The sequence below is a fragment of the Anastrepha obliqua genome, chromosome 3 (genome assembly GCF_027943255.1).
Source record: "Anastrepha obliqua isolate idAnaObli1 chromosome 3, idAnaObli1_1.0, whole genome shotgun sequence".
In the NCBI taxonomy this organism is placed as follows: Eukaryota; Metazoa; Arthropoda; class Insecta; order Diptera; family Tephritidae; genus Anastrepha; species Anastrepha obliqua.
In genome coordinates, this window is record NC_072894.1 from 120,312,871 (window position 1) to 120,328,796 (window position 15,926).

Consider the following 15,926-nt stretch of genomic DNA (forward strand, 5'->3'; position numbering starts at 1 on the left):
ACAGGTCTCCATTTTGGTCACGGTTTTTCCACCTGGGTAATCAGAAAGCAAAAATTAGATATGCGTTGTCTTCAGAGTTGCCCTGGTTAAGTTTTCCCGTGACAGATTTTTTTTTTTTAATTTTTTTTCAAAAGTTATGCAACAATTTGCAAAAAAAATTTTTTTTGCTCATTTTTTGAACTTTAAAAGGTTATAAAAATGGAATGAAAAAAAATTTCAAAAATCGTACACGGGGAAACTTAGCGGTAAGTTTTCCGAACCTTTTAAGACCAAAACCATTGAAATCGGAGTATAACTACTATGAAAAGTGTGACCAAAATGCTTAAAAAACACGATTTTCGGGGAACGCGTTTAAAGATAAAGTTTATGATAAAACGGCCGGAGGAGGGTACACTTCGGTGCCCAGAAAAATGTGAAAAAATGCGATTTTCAAAAATCCTTTCTGTGGCGTATTCTCGCATACACATACAACAAAATTATGCAAAAAAAAAAAAATCGATTTTTTTTTCGCTGGAGACCAGAAGACCCCCTTAAGGTATCAAAATAACGAAATAAATCAAAATTGTATGCAAAAATATTATTCGTACATAACCATATAAAGAATATTTTATTAAAAAGTAATAGAAGAAACGAGTATTCAGTACTTTGTTGGGCCGCCTTTAGCTTTAATAACTGCTTCCAAACGGCGTTGCATACTTTTTACCAATACCTTGGTTTCAATAGCTGTAATATTCTCCCACTCAACATTTAAAGCTTTCTTTAATGACGCCTTCGATGTTATTTTGTGCTTTCTGATTCTCCTTTCTAAGAGCTCCTAGACATGCTCAATTGGGTTCAGATCCGGTGATTGAGGTAAATATTTAAGCTGCTTACAGTGGTAAATAAGGCTTACACGAGATAAGATGAGTGTTTTGGGTAATTGTCTTGCTGGAACAAGAACCCTCTAGCACTCAGTCCAAGTTTAACGGCACTATCATGCAAATTATTCTTCAAAATCTTTAAATACAGATGTTTGTCCATTTTATCATCAATAAAAACCATTTTTCCTACTCAAGAAGCAACTATACACCCCCAAACCATAGCATCCCCTTCCTCCATGCTTAACTGTATTTTCTTTTCGTCAAACTTTTGGAGGCCCCTCTGATCCGGAAACATTAAATTTCGACTCATCACTGAATATGACGTTTTCCCAAAAAGAATATGGCTCATTTATGTAGCATTTGGCAAACCCCAATTCTTCTTTCTGTTAATATCTGAAATGTAGGGCTTGCGGCGTGCCACTCTGATATGATAAACAGCGTTTTGCAGACAATTACGGACTCTTTATGGGCTTCCTTTTTTATGCTAACACTCTTTAATATTTAGGCGTAGTATCGTGGAGGCTATTTTGGGATTTTACGTGACTGATGCTACTATGTTACGTTCCGCACGTAAAGTCAATATTTTTTGCCTTCCGGCTTGGTGGTGATTCGCTTCCAATTTACCAATATTAACGTAATTAGCAGTAACACTTTGCACCGTAGAATGCGATTTGCCAATGTTTTGCCGATTTCGCGCAGAGACTTGTTTTCCAAGTACAATTTAGTAACAATTTTACGCATTTCTAATGGTAAATCCGCACTTCGTTCCATTTTCTCATTTTCAATCGAGATATTACGCGCGACTGAAACTGAATCGGCGATAAAAGCTAAGAAAAACCAATCTTATTTCGTTTTCAGCAATATAGTATTAGTAAAAACACAAACGATTTTTACTGTTACATTTGCAACAACAATATCATAAGTTGAAAGTGTACGAATAAATGTTTTGCAGCATTTTGCTACGTCTGCCTGCTTTCCTTGGAACCCCTCAGTGTGAGTTGAAATAACAGGAGTTTTGTTTGCGGAAATTCATCAGGAATGTAACATTCTTCCAGTGACCCCAAAGAATTATATTGTCATAACAAATATTTTTCGGAAGGCTCAAGTTTTTTACGTATTACGCAGGGTGTACGAATAAATTGTGTGACCACTGTGTCACAATATCTATATGTATATGTATATAAAGGGTGATTTTTTAGGAGCTATAGGAAAGTTTTGAAAAAAAAAACAGACGTAAAATTCAGAAAAATGCATGAAATTTTTATTTAAATCGATAGCACAGTCCATATAATTTAATGCTTGAAGATTATTTCATGCAAATGTTGACCGCAACTGCGCTTTAAATGGTTCATCCGCTTAGTCCAATTTTGGCATACTCTTTCCAATGTTTCGGCCGGTATCTCACATATAAATGCTTTAATGTTGTCTTCCAATGCGTTAATTGATGCAAACTTGTCTGAATAGACACGAGCTTTAACATAGACCCACAAAAAATAATCTAAAGGCGTTATATCGCACGATCTGGGTGGCCAATTGTCAGATCCCGAACGTGAAATAAACTGTTCACCGAACTCGCCTCTCAACAAGTCCATTGTTACGCGTGCTGTGTGGCATGTGGTACCGTCTTGCTGAAACCACATGTCATGCAAGTCAAGCTCTTGCATTTTGGGCAAAAAAAAGTAGGATATCATTTCACGATAGCACTCACCATTCACAGTTACGTTACGATTAGCAGCATCTTTGAAGAAGTACGGTCCAATGATACCTCCAGCCCATAAACCGCACCAAACTGTGACCTTTTCTGGATACATTGGTAGCTTCGATAATTCTGCTTATTTACGTACCCATTGATCCAAAAATGAGCTTCGTCGCTGAACACAATTTTTCGACTTTAAACTTTCTTAACAGAACACTCATTTTTATAATAAAATTCAATGATTTCAAAGCGTTGTTCGTTTGTAAGACGATTCATCGTTAAATTATAGACCAAACTGAAGATGTTTGACAATGAAACAAAACACGAAACGTGCGTCAGCTGTTTAAACCAACTGTTTAAAAAGCTAAAAAATCACCCTTTAGTTTTGTCTGCAACCTCAGATACAACGAAATAACGTAGGCCTAAACTGCGTTAATTTTTTCGTAAATCAAACACAATCTCAGTAAACAAACCGCCGTCAAAGCCCTCATCACGTAAGCAAATCAGCTGATTCTTTGGGAGCCGGTTAACGGTCTGATGTAGGCTACACCTCTGCATTCTGTGCGCCGTGGCTGGTGACGGATGGATACAAGATTTATATGATTACTTCATTTCAAGGAGAATACAGACTTATACAAGAAATGCAGACTCAGTCGTTGGAATAATTATATGTGGTTGAATTCCACACGAATTTCTTTTTGGAACATGGCACCGTAGAGATGAAACATTTTCATAACTTCATTTCAACTGAAAATTTGCGCTTTTCAAGAGCTAACCAATTCAATTTTTAGCAATTTTCTATAATAGTTTAGGACTAATGACATTGGTGGCTGCCGTAGCCAGCAATTTTCTAAATATAGGGTGATCAATTAAGAGTTTTTTTCATTTGCGTTTTTTTTACAGATCGCGCGCGAGTTGTGGCAAACTGTCATCGTGGATTTGTTGAACAGCGTTTGGCATTTCATCATGGAAAGACTCACACCGCAACAACGTCTACAAATTGTTCAACTGTATTATGAAAATCAGCGTTCTGTTGCCATACAGCTCGTGAATCAATGACTTTATTGAGAAGTCATTTCGGAGAGCAGCTGATTTCACGTTTAGGACCTGTGAGTTGGCCACCAAGATCTTGTGATATCACACCTTTGGACTCTTTTCTTTGGGGATTCGTGAAGTCCAAGGTCTATGCTGATAAACCAGCTACGATTGAAGCTCTGGAAGCCAACATTACGACATACCAGTCGAAATGCTCGAACGAGTGATTGAAAATTGGACCTTCAGAATGGACCACCTTAAGCGTAGTTGCGGCCAACATTTGAATGAAGTCATATTCAAAAAGTAAATGTCAAAGAATGTCCTTTCAAATGATAAATAAAGGTTTTGAACATAATTTACATTTTTTTTTTTTAACTATTGAAAAAAGCACCTCATGATTAATCACCCTATATAAAAATAAACTATCTTGGGTTATAAAATACTATGAATGGGTTACTGACTCATTTTCAAATGGGTCCGTAGGGGTCGCATAGGAGAACGGGTACTCTTTTTAAAGTTTGGATTGTTCTTTTATGTGGTTTAAGGTGTTACACCTCTTCCCCTCCGTCAACTACCCCAAAAACAGTGGGCAAATAAGTAAACGTTTCTCATTTGAATATCTACCTTAAAGTCACAAACAATCTTTCAGTGGCCATGATCAGAGTTTTATTGAAATGTGTCCGTTGTTTTCTAATAAAAGGCTCAATTTTTGGCAAAATATAATCAAAGGAATTAATTGATATTCTTGAACATCCGAAAAATTTCCATTCGTCTCACCATAACTCTTCATACATGTGGTGGAATTTTCCACAAGTTTTCCTAGACAAATTTATTTCGTGAATTGCTTTTTTTCTTTTAGTTTTACGTTGAAAAAAAAAGTTTTCATTTGGAAGCAATTCCTCATCTGAATACGATCTATTTTAATTATTACCATATTACCAGGTATTAAAATTGCTCCGCTATTTGGCCGAAGCGCTACTTGCAAAATTATTCATGTACGAATTTTAGCAGGTAGCCGAGTGATAATGCGACAACAAAGGATTGAAACTCTTGAAAACTCAGGCTGGCGAGATTGGAAAAACCCAAAAAATGCTTGGTTTTTACAAATAATAAGGTAATTAGAGCACCTGTTACCTGCCCTAAATATATGAAAATGAAAACGGGTTCAAAATCATTGAATCATCGACGAGCTTGAGTAGGGCTAATGGTAAAAGCTATTAAATATAGAGCAAGCAGCAAGCGGTAAATTTTTGGAGTATGGTCCAATGGATTCAGATCTGGACTTCCAGACGGCCAAACTTCTGCGGCTATGCACCCAGAAATATTGTTTTTTAGCCACTGCTGGGTGGTTTTCGCCTTATGGGCTGCAGCGGAATCTCGTTGGAAGATCCAACACTCCCCATTGAAGAGAATACAGCTCAACTGCTGCACCACGCTTTCTAAGAGATACTTCTGGTACACTTTTGCCCCGTTCCTAACCCCTTCTTCGCAGAAATGAAGAGATGTAACGCCTTTACCATATAAGACACTCCCCAACAAGCCATTACGGAGGCTGGAGGTGGCCACGCTGAACCCTTCGAATAACATGTTTTGCGTCTTTAGAAGTGTTAGCATAGATTTTTTCGTTTTGCTCATTAAAAACTTCTTCAACAGTGAAAATTTGTTCGTCTGTGAAAATAATATTTTCATGGCCGTTAACCGCGTGTCACCGAAGAAGCTGCTTGGATCTGTCGAGTCTAATTTTCTTCAAGTGCGTTGCCAAAAAAATGACCAGTTGAGCGACGGAACGCTTTCATGTGGATATCATCTCATGATATGGATCTGATCGATACATTAATTTCCCTGGACATGATTTTCTGCTTCCTAAGGGGATTTTTGCGAATTCTTTCTCGAAATCTTGTACTAGTTCGTACCACGTGAGGACGACCACTTATTTTTCTGTCTGACACTTCAGACGTTTGGGAAAACGATTTGTCTTACGGTAAACAAACATTCTCGAAATATAAAGTTTTTTCAGCAATTCGTAAATCTTACTTGCACTTTTACCACACCTTTGTAATGTAATCATTGCAATACGACTTTCCTTAGCTTCCCATTCCATTCTTACCAAGCGAAATCTGCCACGAAACTGAGTATAATTTATGAGTAGACTGTATATAAACCAAAGCAAAAATAACGGAACTTTTTTCTGCAAATTTGTTCTCGCCATATGCATTGAAAAATTTGACACAGAATTTATATACATAATTGGCGCTTACACCATTTATTGGGTGTTTGGTCGAGCTCCTCCTCTGATTTGTGATGTGTGTCTTGATGTTGTTCCACAAATAGAACATTTAAGGGGTTAGGTGGGTTTCAAAAGCTCAAAATAGGTACATTTTTATGAATTTTTTTTTATTTAATCAACAGAATATTTCATTCCATCAATTTAACACATAAAAGATACATATTTTATAAGTAGTTTGTGAAATTTTCATTGAAAAATTTTGAAAATTAAGGCGTGGACACGTCGTCTCCTATGACCCCTCAAAAAAAAAGTTCTCTCGGCGTAGTCAGGATAACTCATGACAGATTCATCTGAAATTCAAAAACAAAAAATTTTCTGTTAGTAGATGTTTCAAACTCGTGCTTGGACGAAGGAAAAAAAAAAAACAAAAATTACATTTTTGGCGGCGTTGAAAACAAAAAACCCTTATTTTGAGTAGAATTTGCACCCTTCATGCCCTTGAAAAATTACTTGGAATAGAAAAAAAAAATTCCTTCGTTCAAGCACGAGATAATGTTATTCCAAAGATGTGTGCAAAATTTGAACAAAATCGCTTCATAACTTTTCGAGAAATCGTGCCCACCGACTTAAAAAATCGAGTTTTGAGATAAACGCGTTTAAAAACGAAACGCTGCACTGACATGGCCTGATGGGCGGAACTTCTGAAGGGTCTATCTCGTAGAATTTTACTCGGATCAATTTGAAATTTTAGGAGAATATTTTAAACATATTATACTATTTAATAAGACAAAAAAAATAAATCGATTTTTTGAAATTTTGAAACCCACCTAACCCCTTAAACAACATTCATGTACAGGAGCCAAAAAGCCTGCTTTCACTTTGTTTCTTTTAATAAAAATTCTTCTCGGTTTTGCTCACTTTTTATTATTTATAATTGACTGATTAGTGAATTTAGTTGATCATTGTATTTAAAAATGGTAATAATTTGAAAACACGGAATTCCAAGAAAATTAGTCTATCGCACTCCTCTGGTCAACACATAGCAAACAATCACAAGCAAACAGGGAATTTAACATCTAAGCACAGGTCTGGCCATCCAAGAACACTATCGATGCAAGAAGAGCGCAGTATAATCATTAAAAATTACCGAAAACGTAAAGCAAGATTAAAAAAAAGTATTTGTCCGGTAACGGCTAGACAAATTTTACGTGAAACTGAATGCCGTGGTAGTGTCGCTCTAAGAAAGTTGTTAATTTCACTTGTGAAGAGTGCATTTAATTTGCTAATAATTATGATATACTATATAAATAAGCCTCCAGAGTTTTGGAAACAGGAAAAGAAAATTTTGTATTTTTGGGATAAGAGGTCGGAAATTATTTTATGCAAGGCAGGAACTGCTTTGGAAAAAAATCTTTTTGAAACAGACAAACGCGGTAGTGAGGCAGTTGTGGTGCGGGGTTGCATGTCGGCAAGTGGTATGGGTCAGTTGGAATTTATTGCAGTGACAGTGGATACCTAAATAGGGGTATTTGAAAATTTTAAAAATAAAGTTTAAAACTTTTACTCCAGGCTGTGTTCGTAAATGCAACATGACGCGCAAACTACAATTACATAAAAAACAGAACGTTCAGAAATGCCAATATTGCAGCACTGCAATAATCAAGCGTTCAAAAAACAACAATTCTATCAGTTGTCACTCATAATTTCTATCAAAAAATTGTTTACTGCATTTAACTACGATGTCTGATGAAAAGTAAGCAAAACTGTTTTATTTTAATTTTTGTATTGAAATTTAGTTAAATTATGTTATTAATAATTGTATAAATTATTATTTTTAAATTTTTAGTGAAAATCTCAGTAATGCGGAGACACAGTTATTGCTGAGAGTACGGTTGAATATGGAGGACGAGTTTAAATCGGGTAGAAGGAAAAAAAATGTATTGTGGAAGAAAGTTGTGACCGAAGTTAAAAATGTAAATCCCAATATAAGACTGGACAGTACCACAGCGCAGAGAAAATGCTTAAATCTCTTGGTAACGTACAAGCGCATTAAGAAAAGAAATAATTCTTCCGGTAGAGAAGCTACATCCTGGAGGTATTTTGAGGACTTCGGCGAAGTTTATGGTACAAGGCACTCAATGACTCCTCCAACAGCAAATTATTAAAGTGAAACTATAAATTATTAATTTTAATAAAACTTATAAAACCTTACTTTAAAAGTGGCCCAATTCATTCGGAAATGGGAATAGAAAATGTCCTCGGGAAACGACTTTATTGTTTTAATAAACGATTTGTTTTTAGGTATTTTTCTTTTTAAAGACAAACATTTGTACCTAAACGTTTTTCTCTTTGACTTCAATAGCCTTCTTTTTCTTAAATTTAAAGAAAATCTATCTTTTCTTTGCTCACAAATTTCGTCTAGTGTTAGATTCAGCAAAATTTCAATTTTAGTATTATACGCGTTCAAAAATGCAAACAAACGTATTTGCAAATTGTCAAAAATTGTATAAGAAGTATCAAATGTCAAACTTGCAGTGTTGCCACTGATGCTTATGCTGCAAGTCATGTTGCATTTACGAACACAGCCCCACTCAATCATCAATCAACACAACAGCAATAGATAGAAATCGATCCCTAAACTACCTAGGTTTAAAAAATCACTTGTGGTTATAACATTAAACTTTTTTTCCGAATCTTAGCAGGATATTTATTCAGACCGTAACGTCTATCGTACGGCCACCGTAGCCGAATTGGTTGATGCGTGACTACCATTCGAGAGTGCGTAGGTTCGAATCTCCGTGCATGAAAAACCAAAGTGATAGAAAGTGTTTTCTAATAGCGGACGCCTCACGGCAGGCAATGTTAAACAATGGTATTTCTGCCAAGAAAAAGCTCTTCATAAAAAACCGTAGGTACCTCCATTCGTGGAACAACACGAAGACGCACGCCACAAATAGGAGGAAGAGCTCTGCCAAACACCTAACAGAAGTGTACGCGTCAATTATTCATTTATTTTATTTAACGTCTATCGTGAGGATGCCATTCGGACCTGCTCACACTCGTTTTAGGCTTATTACGGTTTTATGCGACCCATTACTATCCTTAAATGGCGTCTGCAAACAAATGACAGTAAATTACAAAAACAAAAAAAAACTTAATTTTTCTCCCATTTATTACACATGCAGATGAAGAATGTTCATTGTTGATGTTATATTTATTGTATTGTATTTATATACGTCTTTTTAATTGAATACTTTAATTAGTGTTGACAAATACTTTTTAAAGCACATAAAAAATGGTTTTTGCATATTGTTTAAATATCTATTGAATAAGTTGACATTGAGAGTTCATATTTCAAATAGTAGTGATATTCTATATGGTTTCGGTATGATTTAATGGATTTCTATTAAAATATTGATTTCTTGCTATTTTCATTGCTGGAGTTTATTGTAATCGCCGATAATAAAGTGTGTGCTTCAGTTTCGTCAGCCTTCGATTGTTCTTCAACATAACCCACTTTTCTGCAACTTTCCACAATTGTATGCAGTTATATCCAATCCACTTATTTTATGTATGCATGTATGTAAATACAAACATAATGCAATTTGAACCGCTTAAATTTTATAATTTTGTATGACCACCAGTTTTTTTTTATATTCTAACAACAATTTGTTAATTACATTAAAGTGGGTTAAGAAAATTATCTCATATAGATGTAGCTTGTCAAAAAAAATATTATTTTTTTTGGTAGTCATTTTAATCGGTATGGTGTCAAACAGCTTTGCTTTAGGTTTTGTAGAGCGCAAAAGTGAAGTGCTGGTGTAGTTATAATTTCAAATCTATTACTAAAGGCTAAAAGTAAATTTTTAACAGTAAAAATTGATTTTAATAGTTAAGATCTGTATTTCGATTCTGGTTACCACTAAACATATACATACGCAAATTGCATGTTTATATAAGACATGAGATAAAATTTTAAAATTAAATAGTAGGAAAAATATGTATATTAAAAGTAACAAACGTAAAATTATTGGTATAATTGTTTAATTGTTTGTTGCATTGCTGCCAGAAGTGTTCGACAATTGTCCGGGTACGGAAAATTGTGGTCTAAATGCAGCGAAATTTCCTGCTGGACCACCAGCAAAGGCTGGCAAAGTAGTGCCTTGGAAACCGGCTGGGAACTGAGCCATTAGTTGGGCTGTAAAAAAAAAACCAATAATTGAAATGAAGAGCAAAATAAAATCACTTTTTACATACCCGCATTTGATGAGTTGCCTGCTGTGGCAGCCAATCGGGAAAGTATTGAGCGTTCAGACATCTGTAGGCGCTGCGCAACAGGCGGTATACGCGCCAATGTGGCTGGCAGGCGCGAAACGTCGCTCTTCATGTCGGACAATAACTCCTCTAGCTGGTTGAGGACTTTGTGAAGTACAGCATTGGCTGGCTTATTGCCGGCCAACGATTCCTTGCTTAAGTGCTGATGCGACTCGGCAAGACATTCGACTTCGGCGAAACGTGCGTTTAATGACATCGCCGGATGATTGGGATCTTGCGCCAAATTGAGGAATGCCGCGCGTCGCAATTGCTCCTCTATAACCAATGCTTGCTCTAGTAGTTTAAAACGGCGCGCCAAAAACTTGTTCTTGATCTCTAAGAAATTGCCTTTACCGACGTCCATTTTGAAAGGTTCATTGATAATGGCAAAACGGATGTCATTTTGAATGTCTTGCCAACGCCCATATCCATGTGTCACAATACCTGCCAGCAGCCAATAGTCATGCCGACGATGCCAAATTTCATACTCACGCCCCGGTACGGCGGCCTTCTCCTCGTTCAGCCATAGTGTGTGCAGTTCGGTGAATCCACCATCGGCAATATTGAACATAAATTTGCGCTTCAACACTTCAAGACTCTCTTCAATCTTCGGCTTTTGCTCTTTAGCATTGCTGCTGCCGGTGCCAATAGAGCCACTCGATGTATTGGCCGATGTAGTGGGCTTTTCCAACTCCCCATCTTCCTTCACAATCATCACGTCATCATCATCGTCATCAATAATTGTGGTGGTTGGCTCCTCCTTAGGCTTATGTTCTGGCTTACTTTCTTCCTTAATAGTTTTACTAGCATCTTCCTTCGAATCCTTTGTGTCTTTTGTCGAGGCAGTGTTGTCGCCTTCTTTTTTCACTTCACTACCATCACTCGTTTCTACTTTGACATCCTTTCCAAGCTCACCACCAGGTTTATCCGTTTCTTCGCTTTTTTCGAATTTCACATCACCGCTTGATGAAGAGACCTCAACCTTTTGTTCATCCTTTGTCTCATTGCTCAATTCAGGCTTCTGCTCGTTATCGCCGCTTAACGTAGTGCCCATCTCGTTCTCTTTTTCTTTTTTGTTTTCATCATTAACCACTCCTCCGCTGACGCCAGCCTTGTCCTCCCCTTTTTCGGATGCCGGAGCTGGGCTGGGTGCTGCACTGGTAGCCGGAGTAGCGCTAGTACTGGTCGTGGCGCTTTTGTCTTCTGTTGCTTTTGAAGCTTCAGTCTCTGCTCCTGCTGCAGCTGGTTGACCATCCATTAACTTTGGGAGACCACCGATTTGTCCGCGTACTGGCTCACACGGCTTTAATATTAACTCTGGCATGCTATAGTAGCCATTGATGTGTTCAAACTCTTGCACCTTCTTACGTATCAACGACATAACACCAATGCGTGTCAAAACATGCTGGCGAGATAAACCTTCACGCGGTACACCGTCAGCAAAAGCTTCAGCATTATCGGCGCCCGGCTCGCAAAGGTGGCGCATAAATAGCGAGACGTAAGCCTTAAAGTTGCGTTCGGATTTACCACGCAAGTCACGTACCAGCCACTGCGAGTTGAAAGCATCCTGTGGGGGCATGCCAAAACGCATGATGGCGTTCAAGAAACTCTTACGCTGACGCGCATTAAAGCCCAACACTTCAATATTACCGCCTACACGCGCCAATAAAGGCGGTAGTGGACGATCGTCGCGACGCTCTACGCGACGTTTGGCTTTACGACCATCTATAGCACCATTCTGTTCATCGAAGTCGTCATCGCCTCCATCCTCATCTGAACCGGCCGAGTAATCTGAATTGTATTCGGAGGCATTGTCTTGCCAATTTCCGTCGTCTCGAGTCGTGTCCGCTGGCACAACACCACCATCTGTGTAGTTGACTTGCTTGCGTACACGTTTGCCTTTACCGAGAGTGCGACTCACATCTTCCTGATGTTGTTCATAGTGGTGACGCAACAACTTCACCCAATACGCCGGATCAGAGTTTTCTGCTTCTTGCTTAATGATTTCGGTTTCCTCTTCTTCATCCTCTTCTTTTGTCGCATACGAAGCTACCTTGAATGAGGACAAGTACTCATTAGCCCAGGATTCTTTTTCTTCAATACCACGATTCGAACGATCAAGCAACTCAGCAACTGCCTTGTCATCATAGTGAATTGCCTCTTCTTTATCACCATCCTCTTTGAAAAGTTCTTCAGTGCCGAAACGTAAAATATCATCCAATTCTTGTTTGGTGAAATTCGCACCTTTACCGCCCATGCCAGGACGTACCACCAAATGGGTCAACATCATTTTGCGTTTCGCCACCTGTGTCACACGCTCCTCCACAGAATTACGTGTCACAAAGCGATAGATCATCACTTTATTTGCTTGTCCAATACGATGAGCGCGCGAAAATGCTTGAATATCATTATGAGGATTCCAATCGGAATCATAGATAATGACTGTGTCTGCTGTAGCCAAATTAATACCCAAACCACCAGCGCGCGTACTGAGCAAAAAAACGAACTGTTGAGCACCGGGCGCGTTAAAACGATCAATAGCCTCCTGACGCAAATTACCTGTGATACCACCATCGATGCGCTCATATTTGTAGCCCTCGCCCTCAAGGAAGTCTTCCAGTATATCTAACATTTTTGTCATCTGAGAAAAGATTAGCACACGGTGCCCTTGTTCCTTTAACTGCTTTAGCATTTTGGACAGCAACACCAGCTTGCCTGCGGCCTTGGTTAGAGAATTTATTTCATACATCCCACCTGCGGTCGTTAGTGCTTCTTCGGCAGCGGAGGGAAACAAATAGGGATGGTTGCAACATTTCTTTAGGTCCATCATTACGTTAATCAGCGAGCAGGAGTTACCGCCGCTCTTTGAATTAAGTGCCTCGTAGTTTTTCGTCAAAATGAACTTATAGAATTTCTTTTGCATAGCCGAAAGTTCTACACGCACAATAAACTCTGATTTCGAGGGCATATTCTTGAGCACATCAGCTTTGAGGCGACGCAACATGTGTGGCCCAAGCATTTCATGCAAACGCTTCACCTGCTCTTCTTTCGACACATCTGCGAATTCGTTCTGGAAAGCATTCAAATCACTAAACTTGTCTCGACTAAGGAAATTCAGCAAATGAAACAGTTCCTCCAGATTATTCTGCAACGGTGTGCCAGTCAGCAGCATTCTATATGCAATGTTGTAACTGTTTAATATGCGGAAAAATTTACTTTGATTGCTCTTCAAACGATGTGCCTCATCCACGACCAGCACCGCCCAATCAATGGATCCCAGACAAGCAGCGTCCATGGAAATTAATTCGTAGCTGGTCAACAGAACGTTGAATTTAAATTGAGTTGTGCGCAGGCGCGATGCTTTGCCGCCGCGTATGGCACCCTCTTCAAAGGATAGCTCATTCTCACGTATAACGGCACGCGAATCCTTGTCGCCCACATAGGTGATGCAATAAAAGTCTGGCGCCCACAATTCAAATTCACGCTCCCAATTAATGATGGTCGAGAGCGGCACAGCGACTAAGAATGGACCTTTGCAATGGCCTTCTTTATATAATGAATACAAAAATGTTACTGTTTGGATTGTCTTTCCGAGACCCATCTCATCGGCTAGTATAGTATCGATACCTTGGCCCCATGAGTACCGTAGCCAATTAATGCCTTCGATCTGATAGGGATGCAATTGCATTCCAGTTTCATCCAAGAACTGGGGTTGACCTTCATATTTCTTTTTCAAGTCGGTAGTAGGTTTTTCAGGTGGTGGGGTGTAGCGTCGTTGAACACGATCTTCATCCTCAATTTCCTTTATCTTTGATTTGCGTCCCTTCTTACCCTTCTTGCCAACACGCGAAGTTGTCGACTCCGAGGTGCAGGCCGTACGTAAATCTTGATAATAATCAATAGCTTGTTTCAGTCCGGGTATATCATCTGTTTCATCCTCCCAAGTAGATTTGTCGTACGGCAAATCGCGCCACTTCACCAAATACATGGTGGTACCATCGCGTGCCGTACGATGATTTATAACTCGTTGTACAATTAGCCATTCTGGCTTCACACCGTTACGATAGAAACGCTCTTCTAAATCCTTTTTATAATCCTCATTTTCATCCTCGACTTGTATGCCGCCTTTGGCCTTGTGGCGCTGAATACGTTGAAAACGCGAATCCGCCTCGTCTAGTGATTCTTCGAATTTTGGCGGCTCTTCCATATCATATTTGCGTTGGTATGAACGTATCATTAGCGGGTGATGGACATCCATTTGCACCTCAGAAACCCATTCGCAATGCCAATAGGACATGTTGTGCCATTTCACAAAGTATTCCCGCATGCGTGTTTTAGCCTTTTTCGACGTTGACGGTTCATTTGATTCAATCCAACGCCAGGTAATAATTTTTTCTGCCTTGCCCGAAAGTGGCGGACAGCTACAACGTGGACATTTCCAATCGCCATCTGGTATATTGTCCAAGGGCGGATTGAGACAGAAAGTATGATAAGCTGAGGGACACGAGTCACAACATAGGAGTTCGCCACCGTCCTTGCAGACTCGACAAAATTCTTGATGCTCATCATCGTCTTCCTCTTCAGCCGCTCCACCATCAGCCTCACAATGCGGACATGACCATTTGCCCTCGGGTGCCTCGTCCAATTCCGGTTCCAAGCAAACCAAATGATATGCGCGTGGACATGTATCGCAAAGAATGATTTCGCCACCCTGTTGACAAACTTCACAATAGTCCTGGTGTTCGTGCTCACCCTCCTCACCATCCGGAAAACGACTAGTGGTCTTCAACTTCTTCTTCTTCTTGAACTTATTACCAATCTTGGTTTTCGCCTTTTTGCGCACTACTGGTGCGGCGGCGGCAGCATCATCTACAGGTGCTTCAACTTTCTCGGTGAGAGCGGCGGATTCTTTCTCATCGGCACTGTCATCGGATTTCTGTAACATCTTCTCGAATTCTAGATCGGAATCCCGCTCTGAAGCGCCACTAGCATCCTGATCTTCATCGGAACTGCCACGCTTACGTTTACCGAACTTAATCTTTAATGTTGGTACCTTGCCGGACCGACGACCCTTCTTGCTGCTCGAACGACCGCCACGCTTACGGCGGGAACGTGAAATTTCTTTCTCCTCCTCTTCGTCTTCTTCCTCTTCTTCTTCCTCATAAATATCGTCCGGCTAATTAAAAAGAAAAAGATATACAAATATATATTTTTAGCGTAAAATTGGAAACCAAATTATTAGTCGAATTAAAGAACTTAGGCAGAACTACTCTATGCAGCATATATTTATTTATTTATTAAGCCAATGAAGATAATTGCTTCATAAAAGGCTAAGTGGATATATTTTAAGGTTAATAGGCATTAAAAAAAAGAAATACAATTAAATAATTTATAATTAAGATTCAAAAATTTCAATAGGTGATCTTTTTGAAAACGAAAAATCTATCTCAACAAATTTAGAAATTTTATTAAACTAAATTAAGGCTCTACTAGTAATAGGAGCTTTTTGAGCGCATAAAGAGATTTTGAGAGACCAACATGAAAGAACTCGCGAACTACGCAGAGCTCTGGCCGGAAACTTAAAGAGAATTCTCTCAAGAAGCACCGGACAGTCAACAGCACCACGGACTAAGTCAAAAATGCAAAACAAAGATAGGATTATTCTTCTGTTCTGCAATGGTTTTAAGCGAATCAATAAGCATCGCGCTTCATATGTAGGAATAGGATCCGAGAAGCATAAATTACGCAACGCGAAATGTAAGAATACTTTCTGGATTCTAGCAGCATGGCACGT

The 15,926-nt window shown here is 38.9% G+C and overlaps 2 protein-coding genes across 2 annotated transcripts in view; one reads left to right on the top strand and one right to left on the bottom strand.

Annotated features, from left to right (window-relative positions):
- The first annotated feature begins 7,507 nt into the window (after positions 1-7,507).
- Positions 7,508-7,983, top strand: LOC129241408 (uncharacterized). The gene is made up of 2 exons (XM_054877704.1): positions 7,508-7,571; positions 7,665-7,983. Exons 1-2 carry the CDS (start codon positions 7,558-7,560, stop codon positions 7,981-7,983), a joined length of 333 nt encoding a protein of 110 aa, XP_054733679.1. The 5' UTR covers positions 7,508-7,557.
- A 989-nt stretch (positions 7,984-8,972) lies between these two features.
- The window catches only part of LOC129243082 (chromodomain-helicase-DNA-binding protein Mi-2 homolog), a 69,449-nt gene continuing 62,495 nt past the window's right edge, over positions 8,973-15,926 (bottom strand). Inside the window, exons 5-6 of the mRNA XM_054880189.1 lie at positions 10,076-15,308; positions 8,973-10,016 (exon numbers count right to left, since the gene is read on the bottom strand). Coding sequence (XP_054736164.1) covers positions 9,862-10,016; positions 10,076-15,308 — 5,388 coding nt within the window. The 3' untranslated portion in view covers positions 8,973-9,861. The remainder of the gene's footprint in view (positions 10,017-10,075; positions 15,309-15,926) is intronic.